At 48.3% G+C, this 20,296-nt stretch overlaps 1 protein-coding gene across 2 annotated transcripts in view; it reads right to left on the bottom strand.

The window, feature by feature from the left end:
- The window catches only part of SCNN1B (sodium channel epithelial 1 subunit beta), a 449,291-nt gene that overhangs the window by 206,603 nt on the left and 222,392 nt on the right, over positions 1 to 20,296 (bottom strand). For both annotated transcript variants that reach the window (XM_069647395.1, XM_069647396.1), the window contains exons 2-3: positions 19,280 to 19,601; positions 8,720 to 9,032 (exon numbers count right to left, since the gene is read on the bottom strand). In XM_069647395.1, coding sequence (XP_069503496.1) covers positions 8,720 to 9,032; positions 19,280 to 19,601 — 635 coding nt within the window. The remainder of the gene's footprint in view (positions 1 to 8,719; positions 9,033 to 19,279; positions 19,602 to 20,296) is intronic.

Raw genomic sequence — 20,296 nt, 5'->3', positions numbered from 1 at the left:
GTAACAACATTGCAATTATCCCAAGCCAGTGATTTTAGCACCCGTATAAGCAGCCATACAGGCACCCCCATGAGCCATCTTGTATGGATAGAACAAAAACACAACATAAACAACACAACTTTGACATATTGCCCAACAACTCCTGGTTGTTCAGGCAGTCCTGTACCTGCAAGGCCAGGCTCAGCCATTGTGTTCCAGGTAAAGGAACCATCAACAGGCTGGTGCTTTGTGTCAACTGTGGACGGTTCAATAAGACTAGCGGTGGGTAACTGGATCTCGCCCCCACAGTAAGTTGGTAGAACATTGTTTGCAGCATTAGATCCCCACCATCTCGGTATTTGAGAAGGCCAATGTAAGGCTCAGGAGAACCCAGCCTTTCCAGAGAGCTGGACAAACTGCAGTACTTGGACTAGATCAAAAGAGTCAGGAAGAAGGTTCCCAAACAGCAGCAGGTGAATCGATTCAGTTTGACCTCGGGCATTGTGGTTAATGTCCAGTAAATCCAGCCTGTGTCACAGCTCAGCATCGCTATTGTTGGACTGATTATTGTGATCCATCCACATGGTCAGAGCTTCAAGACCATCCATAAATTGCTCCCTGTCGTTGTATAGAATCTTTAGTCTTACGGGATATATACGCATGAACTTGATCCCCAGTTATCTAAGCCGCGCCTTGGTGTGCACAAATGTGTTTCTGGCCCTTTGAACTGCCCGTGTATAGTCCAGGTAGATCACAATCTTGAAGCTGCCCCTTAGTATCTCGCATCCTTCTCTAGAATATTGCAGTATCACTTCTCTATCGCGGAAGTTAAGAATCTTAGCAATCACTGGTCTGGGATGCGAACCATGTGGCAGTCCCTTCTGTAGGGAACAGTGCGCTCTCATCCAAAAACCCCTGCAATAGTTTATCAGAACCAATCTCTTGTAGTAGCAGATTTTCAGTGTAGGATGTTGGGTCCGATCCCTCTCTTCCCTCTGGCAGACCCAGCACCCGTACATTATTCCTGCACAATCTGCCTTCAGCATCCTCCGATCGAAGTTCCAATGTCGCATTTCGCCTTCATAGTTCCTTGACCCGCACTTTGAGGTTTTTTGTAGTGGTAGCAGTCTCCTTTATTAGCCCTTCCGCAGTTGTGACCCTCTCTGCTAAGTGTCTGACATCCTGCTGGAGTAGCTGTACGCCGATTTTAACTTCGACTATCCTGGTCTCAAGTGAGGATCGCAGTGCGGCTATCTCCACCAATACTTGGACTTTGTGCGAATCCTGTGGTGGTGCATGTGCCAATGGGTGCTCCGTGCTCTCCACCTGGGGGCACCATTTTGCTTGCCCTTGCCAGCAAACGACACCATAATCATAGGCTTGCCTTTTTGTTTTTTGGTAGGCAACATTGTTATTGTTATTAAGCATTTGTATAGCGCCTTATATATCAATGGTATGATCTCAAAGTGCTTGTGGGTTGAATGCCCTTGAGAACCATAGTCCAGGGCAGTTGAGAGAGTAGAGTAGTACAGGGTGCTTGGGTGCACTCAATATGTGTGCAGCTAGTGTGATTGCCTGATGGTAGCTGCATCCTAACATTAGGTGCAGTGATAGGGAGAGATCAGTCAAATGTGTGCAGTCAGGTGGTTGTTCTCAGAGACTGCATTCTGGTGGCATTAGACCTATGTAGGACGTTTATGTATGCAGCTAGGCTGATTATTTTGTGGCATATAGCTACGTTGTAGCAGAATGTTGAGGTGTTCATGGAGTATCGTTTGTATGTGTGCAGCTAGGCCGAAATTGATCGAGGGGTATAGCTGCGCTCTATTGTGTGTTGCTGTAAAGTAGAGAGTGAGCATAGCGGTAGGAGAGGCGAGTGTCTGGAGTGGATGATTTACTCTTAGGAGCCCACTGTTCCTGGATTACATTCTGGATCTGGACGAGCTGGCAGTGGTCGTCCTCAAGTTTAACGGTAGCGTCACGCTGAGGTAGATTCACAGGTAGGGCCGTGATAAGTTATGTTCTGCTCGGTCAGAGGGTCATTATTCATTAGGCTCAGCACTATGTGTCTTAGGAGCCCATTTTCCGGGTATCTGGTTGAGGATTATGATGGGTTGTCGGTGGCACAAGATTATCTTGTGGGTAGGCCTTGGTATGTTTTATGTCCCTGCACAGTTAGGTGGATCAAATCGCGACCAGGCACAGCCCTCTGTACCTCCGAGCCTCAGCACAGTCAATGGAGTCCAGGCCTGTCCGTAAGTAGGACAATAGGGCAGGTACAGTCCCCCTTGGGGATGGCACAAAGCAGGCTATTGTTGACAGCAGCCACCCAATCTTCCCCGGTGTGTATGTTGCGGGTCCAGTTTGGCAATCCACACCCCAAGCCAATGGCGCTGTTGAGGGAGGGCCACTAGTGCTGCATCCTACTACGATTCTGCGATGGCGTAGTGCGCATGCCTTGAATTTTGGCAACATGCGACAAGCGTTAACAGCAACGGCAAGCAATCCCGTCAGGCAGTCTGTCGAGTGTTGGGGATTCCGGTGCAAGGTAGCTCAGTGCAAGCGGCCCGGCCGCATCCGCAGGATGTTCAGGAAATTTCACTGGGCTCATGTGGTGGCCATCTTGGATCACCCGGGGCTCAGCTTTCGAGTCGAATTACTCTCGATGCACTGCTCCGATTGTCGGCACACCAGTTATGCCCTGGCCAAGCATTTGAGCACTTCACTAGGCATGATCTTGACTCATTCAGCATCTGTGCTCAGGCGTAACAAGTACCTGGCTTAATTTAACAGTGGTTTGTGCCGGCATAGCACCATCCTTTCTCCCTCACCCCCGGAGAAAAACCACTGCCAACAATATCATCCCAGGCAAAGCCCCTGTATGCATCACCTCCTCACAGAGCAGCTATTGGCATCTTTCCATGTCAGGCTCTCTGCCAAACTAGCCATACTAGTGTCGGCCATGAATGCATGCACGCAATTTAAAGGTTCACAGTTATCCCAAATCCACTTCAAAACATCCATTCTGTTACTTTGTTTCCGATTTATTCGCATTGGGCCAGATTCTCAAAAATGATGGCAAATGAAATAAGTGCTGAAGTTGCGCTTTTTCATTTGCGCTCATTATAGAAATGCCCAGGTAACCTTTTTCTCAAAGTTAAGCAGGAAGGGCTGCACAGTAGCACAAAGAAGTGCTGGTCAGCTCCTGACACTATGGGCCTCATTACACGGTAGGCGGTCGGGATTTAACGTTACCGGTAATGGAATACCGGTAACGCTAAATCCCCATCCAAATTATGACCTTGCTCACCGCTATTTGCGGCACCGCTATTTGCGGCACCGCTAAGTACGGTGCCACTAGTAGCGGCCAGTCCGCGGCCGCGCGACCCTCGTGTCCGTAATTTACGCCATTCCGCTATTAGCACATCATCACAAGCCAGGCGGATGTGCCAATAGCGGCATGGAAAAGCACCCAAAACCCCTTACCGGCATGGCGCTAATACCACCATCGCGGACCACCCGTTAAAAGAACTGTGCAGTGTTACCACCTGCCACAGGTGGCCACAATCAGCACAGGTGGAGGCAATGGAGACTGTGGCTGCTCAAAAGGAGCACACCACACCCCTTCGCACACCAAGATGGTTCCAATACTAGCAGCATTACATGGCATGGAGGACCTGATTGCAGCGCAGCTCCAACAACAACAGACAGCACAGAGGAGACGCAGGAGGAGGAGGGCAAGACAGGCACAGCAAGCACCACCACGGCACCTAATCATACCACAGAGGCACCCACCAATTCCCAGGATCAGAGCCAGTCCATTGAACCTAACACCTGAGCAGATACACACCCTGTACCGTCTGGACCGGGATACCATCACCAGCATCGTGGACATGATACACCACAACATTGTGAGCCTCAGACATCAGAACTGCCATCCCCCCTCTACTGAAGGTGGTGACTGTGCTCCACTTCCTGGCCAGAGGCACCTACCAGCATACAGTGGGGCACAGATGCATGGCATCTCCCAACCAGTATTCTCACGCACACTGAACCAGGTACTCGATGCCCTCCTGAAGCATGCATCTGAACACATTCATGCCACGGACTGCCCAGGAGATTGCAAACACCAAAGTTGGGTTCTATTCACTGGCAGGCATCCCAAGTTGTATCGGGGCCATCGACTGTACACATGTGGAATTGGTCGTCCCACATCACAATGAAGTAGTCTACCGAAACAGGAAGCAATTCCACTCCATCGATGTCCAAATGCTATGTGACGCCAACAAGATAATCACACATTGCTGTGCCAGATTTCCCGGATCAACCCATGATTCCATGGTCCTGCGTAACTCAACTATCCCCTGCTACATGGAGCGACAAACGGGACAACGTTCGTGGCTACTTGGTGAGTAGCAGGCCAAGCACATGGCAGTGTGCTTGGGGGCAGGGGAGGTGGGGGAGAGATAGATACTCCAACTGGGTGTAGTCTGTCGTCCAAATGTACACACAGAAGTAAGCCAATGTCCATCTGGGAGGGCCGCAACGTACTTGAGATGAACGGACATGCAAGTATATGCTACACAACACAGAGGACTATCAAAGTTTAGAAACATCAAACATCAAACCACATCCACACTGCACAACATTCCACGCCACAAAATACACAAATATCATCCATGCCATCAACATAGTCATGCTGAATTCGTCCAGCACGACATCAATAATGCAATGTGTCCTTCAATGCATGCTAAGGGATACCCCCTAGCTATAGCAATGCACCACGAACCCATAGCACCACTGAAGTGATGCCTCAGCATGGCAACGTCAATGTTGGAAGGGCAGTACACCACCAGTGTGGTACCAAATCTGCCTGGGCACAGGGACACCCAAGACCTGGCCTCACACAGGACATGTCAATTACTGGTGGAGGCATTAATGGGGCAGGTCTACTTGCAGGGTTGAGCCCACCTTTGCACATTGCAGTTACACAGACCATTTGCATTTATGCTGTTGATTGTGTACTTGAATCTCAATGCCAAGTCAATGTTTGTGAAATGAACAGGCCACACTTGAGGTGAACAGTACCAGGACCCCATTCCTTCCCCCATATAGGTGATGCCGGCTATCCCCTGAAGAGGTGGCTCCTCACACCTGTACGGAACCCACAGAACAGGCACAAAGAGGAATACAATTGTGCACACACCCGTACCCGCATCGTGATCGAGCAGACTTTTGGACTTTTGAAGTCACGGTTTAGGTGCATTAGCAGGTCTGGTGGCGCTCTCCTGTATGGCCAGGACAAGGTGGCCAAGATCACCATGGTATGTGACATGCTGCACAATATGTGTATCAGATGGAATGTGCCACTGCCCCCCGACGTTGAAATGGAGGCACCTGATGAGGATGGTGATGAGGATGGAGGTGAAGGGGATGCAGGTCATGCAAGAGGGGATGGCCAGGAGGGACGTGCGGTGAGACAGCATCTGATCAACCAAATATTCGGAGTAACATGTTCTCGTACTGTCACCTGGATATGGCTAGTAATGCACTGGCGTCTGTACGTGTGCTCACAATGGACCCTGGCGTCAATAAGGTACACATACACAATGAAGGAGTCCAGGCCTGTGTTTTGCTCAAACACCAGTGTATGAACTTAAACAGGAAAATGTGAATGTCCCCAAACATCCCACCACCTTTCCCCCTACCCCCCACAACAGTCCCATCACACCCTTCCCCCCCACAACAGTCCCTCATGTGTCTTCCACAATGTATGCGTCCAGGCATGCACGCTGAAGCATTAACTCCCTATTGGTCATTGCCAAAACCAGCATTGGGAGGCTGCCTAGAGCTGCGCCTGGTGGTGCTTGCGCAGCGTCGGGGTGGGCTTGACTGACGCAAACTGGTGGACGAAGAAGGGGCAGACTGTCCAGGTGGTGGTGGTGGTGGAAATTGCCAGTCCATAGCATCCACAATATGTGCGAGGACCTCACAAACTCGGATGAGCTCCCCACATAGCCTGTCTGTGCATGCCTCCATCCCCTCCCTGGACTGCCTGGATGTCTCTGCAATCTCCTCCCTGAGACGGGCAGCCTCCTCCACGTGCTGCCCAACCAGCACAGTGAGGCCCTGTTGCCGCTGGCTGATGCTGGCCAGGTTAAGGGCAGTGTCGAGCTCTGGTGGTGTGGCTGGTGTGCATTGAGGTGCAGGCAGGTGAACAGATGGAGGCACCGGTGGGCTACTGAAAGCTCCCATGGTCTCATCACCAGTGACGTTGGAGCCAGGTGCGTGTGGTGGTGATGGCTGGGGGGGGTTCCAGGGGGGCTTGGAGTGTGCATGCCCAGGTCAAATTCTGTTGGGTCCTCCACATCAGATAATGGAGCAGTGGCTGCCGCCTCTCCTGCCGAACTGGCTGCAGCTGATGGTGGTCCCTCGGTGGTGGTGAGTGGACCTCCGGAGGTGGGGCAGTTGGCTTTGGTGTGGCCTTGGCAGTGGTGCTCGAAAGGTGTTTGAGGCTCTGCAAATGGAGCCTTGTGCCTTTTCCCCTGGATGTTGTGGGGGGGCCTCTCTGGGCTGTGGCCTTTTTTTCTTCTGCGCAGGGGGTGCCTGGGATGCATTCCCACCATCGCCACTGTCTGTATGTGACCCTGTCGGGGACAAGAAAGGGTATGGCATTGGTTACGGTTCAATGTACTTAATGCAGGATACATCATCAATGCAGTTGTGGGCATTTGGACTTCATTGTGAAGGATGCAGGTGATGTGTCAGTTCAGTGGCTCATCCATGCAGTGTTGTGTGTGGCACTTGGCTCTGTTGATGTGTGCATGTGTGTGTGTGTGTGTTTGGGTCTGGCACGGACATGGGCAGGGTGGGATGCATGTGTGGCTGTTTGGCCATCCATGAGGTGATTCTGGGCTGACATTTGCGGGGACCAGTAGATTCACATTGCATGCTTTCATTGGTACACTTACCTCCATCCGAAGTGCCTGCCACGCCATGCTCCATCCTCCCGACTCCCTCGATGCATTCAACTCCTATGAGGTTGGCACATGTCTCCTCCCATTCTTTCAGTTTGATTGGTGACCCCAATCCACCGGCTGTGGCAATGTTGTGATTTTCTGCCAAGATCATTCTGACCCGTAGTCTAAGGTCATCCCATCTTTTCCGGCACTCACGTACAGTGCGGGTGCTGGTGCCCACAGCACTTAGTTTCAGTGCCACCTCCTTCCAGATTGCTTTTTTTTGGAGGAGTGTCTCCCGCCACATGTTGTTTGCGAAGACCACTGCAGCATTTTCAGATAGGGTCTGTGTCAGCATTAGTAGCTCCTCAGTCGAAATCTTTTCTTTCCGCTGACGGTCAGTTGTTTTTTTGAGAGCCTTGGACATGGTAAGGGTGTTCCAGATATTTTCCAACAGCAAAGTCCTACAAACAGGTCCAGGGGGCAGAGGATGGCAATGGATTGTGTTTTTAAAGATGGCCGCCGTGCTCTTTCCCGTTCCTGTGCGATGACGCTGTTTCCGGTTCCGCTATTTAACGGTCACCGCTATTAGCGGTGACCGCTATTAACATGCTGCGTCAAGGCGGAGGTGCTATCTGCACTGTCGTCGAAGCCGGTAAGGGACTATTGGGGGAGTTTAGCGGCATGGTAGTTGGGGTATTACCGGCATGGCGCGATGCACGTGTCCGCGTACTCTTAATGGTACACTATTAGCACCCTCATGCGAGGGCGGACACGTTAAGGGCGCCAAGCCGGTAATTTGCAATTTTTAGCGCACAACGTGTAATGAGGCCCTCTGTATGACTGGCTCCCAGCCACCGGAGGGCACATTTCTCAGATCTGTCTCGGTGAAAAGCGAGAAAATAAATAGCACACCCATCCTTGATTGGGGCAGAACCACGGTTTACTGTCCCACTTCAAGAAAAATGACCCTGTCATGATTTGCGCATCTCCCTGCAACTGTTTCCAACAGGCTCAGGGCGGGGTCCTCATTTCTGTACATTTACAAGCACATTCCCCATTAGCCCAAAAACACACCCTGCTTTGTGGAAACGCGCCATGCGGTGGAAAAGGGCATCTAAATGTGCGCATGATCATGCACACATTCAGATGCACCTTGTGAATTGGGCTGCCCATCTGGCTCATTGTCTCCATTGCAATGACTCAAGCCTCGCACACATCAGGATAACAGCTTTACTGAAGTAGCCATGATTGCAAACATCTCACATAAGCAGAACCCAGTCTTTTCCCCTAGCAGCACCCACTGTCCTTTTTCGAATCACCCTTCTAAATCACCAGCCTGCATGGAACAAATCATCTTTGCTCACATGCATTCTACCATGTGTATCCACATTCTAGAATGGTGTATAGGCCCCAACAAGCATATCTAATATCACTCGCCAAGGAATGTAGAAGCTTATGGACGCCACTGTGCCAAAGGGGTAGTTGGCACTGCCATAGGGGAGCGGGTTTGCAGCACAATCGAGAATGGAGGAGATGATAGGGCACTGGCTACTTTTGAGGCCCCGAGACAATGTTCATGTTACGGAATACATAAACAACCTTATCATTTATGAGACAGTGTCATCCATCAGGTCTAAAAATCAGTCTCTGGAACTTCTTGCAAAATATCACGCAAGATATCACACGATCCAGTCGGTCTCATGCAATCTCAGAGCTTTTAACAGCACCTCACACATTATGGGCCCTTTGCTACTCTTCTATGAAGGAACAGAACTTACCAGCTTGATTGCCACTTTATACTTGTCTCCGTAGGATGTCTTGTTCTGCTGCGAGGGCTTGGAGCCATTCATCTCAGGGTAACTGGGGCTTGGGTCAAAAATGTTGACCACAACAGGATTATCAGGGTCAACCTCATCAATGACGACGAGCGGGATGTATTTCCAGATGTCTGAATTTAAGATCCGACTCCCATTGTCCACAGGGTTGGGGAAGATCTCCCTGCTGCTCCCATCACTGGACATTTGGATACGGTGTAGAGCCATCGTCACCACATCATCCAGGTCCTTCAAGAGATACCTTACCCGGGAATACCTTAAAAAGGAAAGATAATCCATGAGCATATCGTCTGCCCAATGCTGAACAACACCACAGATAATAACATAGTTTGTGGACTAGTTTGTGTACTATTACATTCCTCGAACTGTTTTATGCAGATGATAACTGCAAGATACCCCTAAATTATTCCTATCTTATTGATTTTAAAAAAGAGCGAAATGGCAATACCCCTTTCAAAGTTGTTGACTTGGTGTGAAGAATGGATGACATGGTGGTCAGGGATGGGTTTCAGACATGATAGTATAGGAAGTGGGGTGACTATTTGGTCAAGTGTCATGCCTACTACGTGGATTGTGAGTGTAGAGGGCTGGAGTGGCAGTGTGGATAAGAGCTGAAAGGATGGATTTTTAATGGTCTGTCGATGAAGCCCATGGTTGATTAACATTTGAAATGTATATCGCATTGCTGGATGTGATATGGTCATGGAGGAAAGGATTCTGCAATTTCCTGTAACAACATACAACATACTTGATCAATGTATACTTCCCCCCTGGTACTAGCAAACAAAAACAAAATCTTTATGGAGGAGCTAAAAAAGCATGGTGGATACCATGAGAACCAATGAAGGTTCATCTCACCCAGGAACTGTACATGCAGGGTTTCTGACCAGCTGAAAAGCATCATGGGCACCATCAGTAACAGTAAAGGTTGATCACACCGAAAACCTGCATATGCAGGGTTTCAGATCAGCTGAAGCGCATGGTGGACACTGTCAGTACAAGTAAAGGTTGATCGCACACAGGACCTGCATATGCATGGTTTCAGAGCAGCTGCAAAGCATTCATGGACACCATCAGTACTAGTAAAGGTTGATCTCACCGAGGACCTGCATATGCAGATTTTCAGATCAGCTGAAAATCATGTTGGACACTATCAGAACCAATGAAGGTTGATCTCACTGAGGAACTGCATAGGCTGGGTTTCTGACCAGCTGAAAAGCATCATAGACACCATCAGTGCCAGTGGAGGTTGATCTCACACAGGACCTGCATATGCACAGCTTTTGACCAGCTGAAAAGCATGGTGGACAACATCCGAACCAAATAAGGTTCGTCTCACCCAAGACCTGCATATGCAGGGTTTCTGACCAGCTGAAAGAAACTACATGCATTTAAGAAATAATTAATGACGGCTTTCCAAGTTCCTGACTGAACGTATAGATTCAGTCACAAGATGGGATGCTGTGGCACATTTATTGACGTACTGCTCAATGGTGGACAGTGTTCGTAGGAAGGTTACAGGAATGTGTAGAGATCCTCATGGTTTGGACCCAATAGGGGGCAGAATAATGAGCTCTTCATTATCAACAAAATTCCCTGGTTATAAGTGTATCTATGTATTTCCTACCACTACAATAGAAGAAACCTATTGTGCGGGTGTAAGCTGAGGCCATCTGTCTGTGTGCATTTATCTTTCAGTTATGCGACAAGCAACCACATGTTGTCCCCTACAACTAAGGGCCGAGGATAACACCTTAATGTCCTCGGCTTTGATAGATGATGTCTCTTCAATCTTTTTTTAACAGGGTGAGTGTGGGGGGGAGGCTGCATTTCCCTCAAGAGTTCATTATTCAATGACCCCCCCCCCCCGTCCCCCAGGACCGGCCTGTGAATGAAGTTTCCACAAAGTCCTTTCCAAGAAGGAGGTTGAGTGGGGAGGGGTGGGTCACTCCATGGCTCTTACTTCTGAGACTCTGTGTCCAACCCTTATTTTCTTTAAAAAAGTGTTACACCAGAGAAGGGTCCTGGTCGAGTTTGCAGCCCCTCTCAACCATTCATATCACACGTTCAAGGTGAGCAGAGCCCAATCGCTGGCATAGCACAACATTTGTGGGGCCCCCTGCAAGCCATGTAAGGTCTAGAGCCATAAGAACACTCATCCTTGCTTCATCATAGATGCAGTTAATAAAAAGTCATGCTACAGTAAGAAATATACAGGATGCTACACCAAAACGTCAGTCTAGCGAGGTAATACTACTTCTCTACTACTTCTCATGCTTGCTTTATAAAAGATGACGAGTAATAGATGTCATGCCACAGTAAGCAAAGGCTAGACTGACTCACCCAAAATGCCAGTCTAGCCAGGTAATCATACAGATAAACTTGGCCTTGCCCGAAAATACCAGTAAAAAAAATACAAACTCAATAAAGAATATGGCAAAAATTCTCTAGTGTTCCCCAGGCCAGGGCCTCACTCACACACACACCTCCTCTCACATTCATTCACCACACACACACACTAGCCAGTCACTCAATCACATACCTTCTCTCACATACACTTACACTGGCACCCACCCACCCAAAACATTTACACAGAGACACACTCCTACTCACTCACCCACCATTCACTCACCCATAAACCTCTCACGTCCCCTTGCACTGCATTCTCCACACACACCCAACCACCCAGAACATTCAACACACAATATCACATTCCTACTCATTCACCCACCACTCCCTGACAAATACACCTTCCCTTGCGTTCATTCACACTGCATTCTCTACACAGATGCGTACCCATCCAGAACATTGAAACACTATCACATTCATAGAAATTGACCCACTCATACACCTTCTCTTAAATCCACTCCCACTGCATTCTCTACACAGGCACAAACATTCAAACACACACACTATTACATGTCATCTCATTCACCCACCACTCACTGGCCCATAGCATATACATACATCTGACACGCACTTTACACATGCAAAATACACCTCACAATTAAAAATAAATAAACTTCTTACCTGTTTTTCCAGCTTCGGCCTGCCACTCCAGGCCACACTCGGCTCCTCCAAACGGCTCACAAACAGGAACCAGGAAGCAAGTAGAGCTTCCTGGTTCCTGTATATGAGCCACAAGGACGCAGGAGGCGAAGGTTGAATGTGGCATGTGACACATTCCACATGTCACGGTTGGCTCCAACCCCTTCTGAGCGCTTCCTTCTCATGCTCCAAGCCCCAGCCCAGGTGTGGCAGGGCCAGGAGCTTTTTACTTTACAGGGGTAGCAAGAGAGATGGCAGGGGTAACAAGGGAGAACACAGGGGTCGCCAGCTGCGACCCTTTGTTGACCCCCAAATTATATCCCTGAGTCCGACCCTGCTGTTCAACTTAGTCACTAAGAAAAAAAGGAGGAACCATGGGTGTGCACTCATAAAACAAATAACTGAGTGCAGTCTATCTATTGCTGGGGGGGGGGTTTAACTAGTGACAATCGTGAGATAGAGACTGGTCTAACAAGTTAGAACACTGAAGGATTTAACAACATGAATCTTTCAGTCTCATTAAAAAACAATTTAATCATCAAAACAGTTATTTGTACATAGATCAAAACATGATATACTAAAAATACATGATTTAAAAAATAAAACACCAGGAAATGTTCACTGGTCCTGTACATTTACAGTTTTCCACAAGAGCGGCCTGGGTACCATAACATACGAGAAATGTAAGTTGACTTTTATACACTGTTGTCTACTGGTTGGAAAATTAAGAAAGGAACCAGAAGTCATACATGAACCTCAGTGTTCTCTTAGGACATTCTAACACTGTATAATCATTTTACAGTTTGAACTCTCAACATGTTTCAGTTCAGAGGTACAAAAATGTAGAACATTCATCAGGAGTAAGCCACCTGCAAAATAGCAGAATCAATCCTCACTAAAAGCAGGCCGAAAAGCTTGCTTTTTTTGCGGTCTGCACACACGTGATCCGGCCAGGCAGAGCAATGGTCATTGACCCGCGGTGGGAAGAGGAGCTGTTCTCAGTGAAGCAGTAACTAAGTGGATACATGCGTTTTACAATGTTGCAACCCTACAGGTACTCTCGAAGGCAAGGTGGGTATACTAGTGGCTACAATGGGAACACAGTCTTTCTCATTACCTTGGAAGGTACACGGAGTGCTGTTAACAGAGCTGGGCTCCAAGCCTGAGGAGACCCACTCCAGCCAATCAGAGAACTCAAATCAAAGGGTGGATGTCAAAAGACAAGGGCCAATGGTAGTCCTGCGACCCTGCAACAATAATAGTTTTGGGGGATGGCTCAGGCAAAGCCACCTGACATGCGAGGGCCAGTCAGCTAACCTCTATAGGTGCAGATTATTGGCACCACCCCAACCACCCAACAGTGTACGCTCTTAGGTTTTTGGGGAAGAGCCCGAGCTTGTGATGACAACTGCCCACAAAAAGTCCTAACATGGGCACAGGAGATGTGATTGAGATGTTTTTGTAACCTCTATAAAATATGGAGGAGAAGTATTCGGGGACAGACCCCACCAGAGCAAACCACTGAAGATGCAAACATGTGAGGAGAAATGCTGCATTCCCTGAGCACCTTGAGAGGGATTTCAAGGTCTAACACTCCTTAGAACTCGAACTTGGAGTTCGAGTTCCTGCTGCACCTTTAGCAAGTGAACATGAAGATAATCATTGGAAAGTCACTGTGTAAGTGATCCTAAGGAGAATCGCTGAATGCTGGAACTTGGAGCCAGAGTTGCAAGGTAATGTTAAGAGCGTGAATCAATAGAAAACCATTGTCTACTGGAACTTGGAGTTGATGTTTTTAGAAAACTGTGAGGTGGTAATTGTGCGTTTAACTGCCTTGTGAAAGTGACCTCAGAGAGAAATACTGTATATTGGAACTGGAAGTCACGGTTGCCAAAAAATACTGAGGAATTAAAACCCAAACTAATTGAAAACGGAGATGGAAAGGCTAGGATAGCGAGTCCCTCGAAAACAAGATGGTAAGGAGCAATTGTGACAACCTGACAGAGTCCCCAACTACCAGACAGCTCAAGTTCTAAACAATATAAATAAAATATTTAAATATGAATTTGTTTCACATCCTCATTTCTTCAAGTGCGTCACACATTTCTAGCCCACTTCTGCTTCTTTGCCATCTCGACAGAATTCGAACATATGGTCCTCACCCTCAAAGCTATGCAGAAGATAACATGTTCAAGGCTTCTACACTATATGTGCTTCACTGGAACTCTTGTTCTCTTCTAGAATGCTAGGTTTGAGCTGCTCCCCTTTCTGAAACTTCGACAGGGCAAGTCTGATCTTACCGACTCTTATTCTAGAGCAAAATGTCAAATGGAACCTGCTCATCCCCTAGGTCTGCTCTCTTTCTTACTCTGTCTAGCGTTCTTCTGTACCATTTTGAATCCATCGTTATCTCTTCAAAGAGGCTTCACGGCCTGTCCTCTCGGCTGTGCTAGCCACACGCTGCACGTGTTCCTGGTTGATGGGGAGCCAGATTGCCTGGACGAATGCCTTGTTTCGGGGAACGGGTCTGCTGGACTGGGCCTGACTTTGCTGGAGCCTCACACCTGTGCTAGTGTCCTATGACGAGTGTCCGTCCAGCATTCGTGTTCCTCCTACATGTCTCCCCTCACCCCCCCCCCCCCGCAGTGCCCACGAGAGGATGACGAGATGAGACGAGCCGTGTCCCAGAGCAGTGCAGAAGCTAGAGATCCCAGTTGTAAGGTACTAGCAGGATCAGGCATCTATGTACACACCATATGCTTTAACAATCTGCACCTTTTAAAGGACACCAAGTGCTCTATACGCTGTGTGTGTAGTATGGCTTGGCCTCCCCCATCATATTCCTTGTTGCCCTATCAGCACCCCGAATACCTTGACTGTTACCCTAATATTAGGCTGTGACTGATACGAATATAAAAAAACGGATTGCACATATAGTGTTTGGAGATGTATCTTATTAATGTGAACTGTCATAGCACCGTTTGTCAGCATTATTCCCATTTTGTAACTGGCAATAACTGTTAAGGAGGATTAGGGGTACCCCCTAATGCGGATGTTGCTGCCAATGACAGTTCTAGATTAAGAGCTCAGCGCTCCCTACTTAGGTCACACCCCAATCTGTGACTTTACCCTAATATCCCATTACTGTGTCACTATTACGAGAAGAAAGCCTATTACAAGGTCCTCAGAAGTCCACCAACCGGTGCGGAAACCTGTAGACACAAATGCTCAAGGGGAAGAGAAGGATATCCTGTGCACTACGATTGAAGCAGAAGTCAGATCTGCTGAGCAGCTTTTCATGCAGTCCAGGATCGCCAACCTATTGGGGCAGGGCAGTTATTCCCAGGTGACTGGCATGGCAAGAAAACAGGGGTGTTGCTAGGTCTGGAAAAGACCAGAGGATACGCTGATGTCGGAACTGTTGGGACTGGGGGCTAGCTAGCCTTTTGGCTGTAGCTCCTGAGATTCTATCCGGGGCTACAACCAAAAGATCAGGGGCTATAGCCCCCTTAGCCCTCCCCCCCCCAGCAACGCCTCTGCAAGAAAACCTTTCCCATAGCCTAATCCTGCATCCGCCCCTGCATCAAATTTTGCATCACCAAATGTGAGTCGGCTTTAGGAAGTCTTGGGGGGGGGGGTGCAAGGGGAAGACGGAGGCGGAGAGATTTGAGAGCAGGAGATGTGGTGCAGGATGCAGAAAACTTATTGGTCCAGTCTGCCATGTCCAATCGAATCCAAGGGGCTGACCCCCAACCACACTCGCTGAACAGGGTATTAAGAAACTCTCTAGAAAAGTGAAAAGGACGCCCGAAAATGACGACGAATCAAATCACACATACAATCGAGAGATTGAGGGGAAATTATTTAATGGCCCCGGGATTCTTCCCCCCTAACAAGGGCTTGTGCAAACTTCCAGACTAAGGAATCCCATTGCCTTTATGCTATGCCCCATAGGCGCCAAATCAAATCTCCATCGAACGAAAAAGATCTTAAGAGGGATCTTCGCCAGCAGACGTCGTAGCAGCCACAGTAGACATATCCTTAACAGAGAACAATTTGTCACAGCCCCTGAACATGGCAGTTGGAAGTGCGCCACCTATGGCTATGACCATGGCACCAACCAAGCCATTGGTGCTACAGCTCCAAATGTATGTGGGAGAAAGAGTTCTACCACAAACACAACTGTCCCTCTCGAGTCAGGCTAGACCAAGACGGGAGAAGATAAGCCCAGAACCAATAGACTCCCCCGGCATCATAACAAAACTTAACCAGTCTGCAAATCTCAAGGGAGTCCAGCAATGGCTGGACTCTATTAAAAAGGGAGAAAATAAGGTACCACAGAGAACAGTAGCTAATCACTGTCAAACCACTCCAACAGTGGTCAGAAGTGGACAGGAGGTTGGTGGTGAAGTTGGAAAGAATCAGCAGGGAGAACGTGCACTCCAAACTAGTCCTCGGCATCAACAGGGTCAATAGATTTGGCACGAGAGTCAATCGGTTCTGCACAGTTCCCCAAGGTTCCAGCTAATCATTTAAGTTTGAAGGAAAGAATCCCCATGTGAAAGGATGTACGCCTATGGAAAAATCACATACCACCAATTGCGAGTAGCAGAAGGAGCGCACTGGTTGGGACACGAGGAATATCATCATTATTAATGTAGATAAACCATCAAAGAATGAGCCAAGCGAGGCCTTGAGAAATGAAGTCCTAAACTGGTTGCAGCAGAAAGTCAGCCACAGCTTTATAAGAACGACCAACATGAAATTGCTTTGCAGGACAGATTGGCAAATGGTGTAACTCTAGTAGCAGAGATTGCATTGCTGTGGGTTGCCGCTAAAACAATGTTCCTTTATTCCAGAGCCTCTGTGACAGCCTGTCAAACTGGTCAGCTGATTCCAACCTGAAGATTGTGGTGGAATAATTCTCTAGTTGGCTAAACGTTGCTGGGGCCACGGTAATCCCACGGGTATCTGGTGATTCATAATTTATGTAAGGCAATCGTCACTTTTGATTCTGGCGTTCTAATCAACACAATTAACAGCTCTCTCTGGTCCATATTCAAGTGATTGTGCATTACAGGACTGCCATAGCTCTATGTTTAATGTTCTCTAGCCCACTAGAGCCTTAGCATTGGTGCATAACACTGCTAGGCGTGATAGGAGTGATAGGAGTGCTATCAGTGCAAGTGTCCTCGTGATTGTCACATGTATAGGCATGCTGAATTGGTATATGCTTTTTTGTTTCCCTTTTGTTGTCTCTGTTTATGATGGTGTGCACTGTTTGTAACTCTGATGCACCAAAGGCCAATGGCGGAAGAGTGCTCAATAAAACTATAAACTCTTCAAAGAGGCAACCTAAAAACACGGTACTCCCCGCCCTGAATGGCGCATCACTCACTAATGATGTATCCAGTGTTTCTGCTGTGTGCGCAGTAGGCACAGCAACGCCCATTTTCCTTTAGCCACTGCCCAGTTACACCATTTGAAAGCTTTCAGGATACATTTCCCCAAAGGTCCTCACCTGTGCTGTGGCCTCCGATGCCCTCACCCATGTCATGGCCCCAGAGCCCTCCATATAATAGCTACTGCCCTCTTCCCCACCATGGCCTGCTTCACCCTCCGCTTCAACATGGCCTACAATTACCCCGCTTTGGCATTATGAGCTTGCAGCCCCTCTTTGCCTATCATGGCCTCTCTGTCTCATGGCCCGATGTCCTCTCCCGCATCATGGCCCCCAACACCATATGTATCATCAACGCATCCTGTACCTTCTCATTCATGATATGATATATGATAGGTTATTTATTACGCGCTTAATACCCAGAGGTTTCTAAGCTGCAGACTCGGGGATCGAACCTGTGCTGCTCCGTGTCATCTCGCTTCCAAGGCGAGCACGTTGCCACTGAGCTATCCTCCCGTGAGGAGGATAGCTCAGCGGCATCGTCTGCTACACTCCGCTATTTGCATTGACAAGAACTTGGGTGCACTCAGGTGAGCATTTCAGAGTGGGTCATTTAGTCAACGAGTGTGTGATTCACAACATCGGATACCCAAACAAGGGGAGTAGAGGTCAAACCGTGCGGTGTATTCCTGACAACAGTATGGAGTGAGCGTGATTCGGTTTATGCGCTTTGCTCACAACGTAGAGCGTGGGGGGGAGCGTAATTCAGAGTGTGCAATGCACACGAGACTACTAATTGTGGTGGGTGTGCAATGGAGTGCGAGTATGATTTAGATGTGTATTGAGGAGTGTATGATTGAGTGTGTGCAATGTACACATTGAATGTGCCCATTTAAGTCAGAGTCTGCAGTGCACACACAGGGATGCATACAGACAGTAATGAAATGATATTGTATTTATATCGCGCTCATACACGCGACCAGTCAAAGGGAGGGGAACAAAAACAACGATCTTACTAGGCCCAGTGACATGAAGAACGCACAAGTGCAGGGAAAAGGGGGAGAAGTGCGAAACAGAGGCGAGAAAAGAATAAATAATAAAATAAACAAATAAATAAATAAGGCGATAAGCCGTGGTAGTGCAGCCAGCAAGTGGCAAGTGCAGGGAAAAGGGAGAGAAGTGCGGAACAGAGGCGAGAAAAGAATAAATAATAAAATAAACAAATAAATAAATAAGGCGATAAGCCGTGGTAGTGCAGCCAGCAAGTGGCAAGTGCAGGGAAAAGGGAGAGAAGTGCGGAACAGAGGCGAGAAAAGAATAAATAATAAAATAAACAAATAAATAAGGCGATAAGCCGTGGTAGTGCAGCCAGCAAGTGGCAAGTGCCAGATTTGCAGTACGATGCAGTAGATGAGTAACGTGGAGGCCCTCCTGAGTGCATTATACAAACCTGTGGGGTGAGTTACAGCGCGTGCAAAGGTGAAGAAGGTGCGAAGCATCCATGGCGAGTGCGAGTTGTGTGCGTAGGATGCGAGGCACACATGAAGAGAGTGGCAATGGTTCATAGAGTGCAACACACACAGAGGTGAAGTATTCTTAAGGGAGTGTGTTGCACACAGAGGGTGCAGCACACACATCGTGGAGGAAGGAAGTTTCATCCACAGCTTGTGATGATGCACATGCGTGTAAAGATGATTCAGTGTGTGTGCTGCACACATGGGGGGGCACATGAGCTTTGGCTGCACACATGATCGAGAGAGGGCGCGTCACACTGTTTAATATCAGACAGCATATTGTCCCACAACATCATGATCCCCCAACAGTGGTGTCAAGCGGAGCTTGCGTTGAAGACATTGGTCAAAATAGACATGTTAAAGCCTCAATGAACTGCAACCACAAAATGACCCATCATCTCAGCAAACACTGACCCCAGCATGTAAGCCTCTCTATGTAGGTTCCCTGGGGCTCCCATTTTGATCCAGGTCAGTGAAGGACAGTGTATAACCAGGTTCATTAAGGGAGTCATCTCCAGCTGGCAGGGCAGCGGTACTCACTTGTACGGGTTGGCGTTGCAGACGGTTATTGCTGGAAACTCCATGGCCTTGAAACCAACCGACAGGGACACAGAGACGCCGTAGGAAAGGTACGTCTGGATGGCAACCCCCCACTGCCAGAACACTAGCCCGGTAAAGATGAGCGTCAGCAGGAACCACATGACCTTCTTCTTGGGCCCCTCGCAGATGATGCGCTTGGGCCCATGCGTGTTGGTGTTGTTACAGTACCAGACCAACAGCTCCTTGTAGGTGTAGCCTGGGCCCTTCTGGATACGGTGCAGGGCCTGCTTGAAGTACCTCTTCACCTTCCTCATGTTCGCTTCTAGGGAGAAGAAAGAGAGAGACGGCGGTTATTCAAGCCTAGGCCTTGATTAGCGCTAAGCTTCAACGTCCCCCATGTATCCCAGAGGCTGAAGGGTGCAAGCGTGCAGAGAAGCTTCGGCCATTTTCTAGACTATAACCATGTCCAGATCTCATTACAGCTTCACGGAAATTGCATACGATGTGCACAGTCCAGTACTTACCATACACAAGCTATCGTATTCTGCTATTTTCATTGACTCGGATCAATTGTGAACTAAGACGTCAACTGCTAGAGTGCATTGTTTTGTGGGTCTCAGGAGGATAGATGAGCACAAAGTGCTCGCCTTGGAAGCAAGACACCGATCCCGGGTCACCGTTAAGCGCGTTATAAATAACATATCATAATCATAATAAGAGGAAAGCCTTAGGACTGGAAGCATGGGGGCAGATTCTCAAAAAATATTGCAACTGAAAGGGGCGCAGAGAATGTGCCCGTTTCCTTTGCGCAATTTTTTTTTTAGAAATGCACAGGTTACATTATTCTGAAAGGTGACCTGCGCATTTCAGGAGGGGCTGGACAGTGGCGCAAGAGGCACTGTCCAGCTCCTTTGCATGACATTATTATGGCCCGTCTCGGTGAAATGACAAAAAAAGCATTTCCATCCCTGTTTGGGTGATGGAAATGCTAATGCGTTTAACCTGCGGCTGTCACAC

The sequence above is a fragment of the Ambystoma mexicanum genome, chromosome 2q (genome assembly GCF_040938575.1).
Source record: "Ambystoma mexicanum isolate Mex_15411 chromosome 2q, UKY_AmexF1_1, whole genome shotgun sequence".
Lineage (NCBI taxonomy): Eukaryota > Metazoa > Chordata > Amphibia > Caudata > Ambystomatidae > Ambystoma > Ambystoma mexicanum.
The sequence above is the reverse complement of the archived record's forward strand: the minus strand, read 5'-3'. Positions and strand labels throughout refer to the sequence as shown.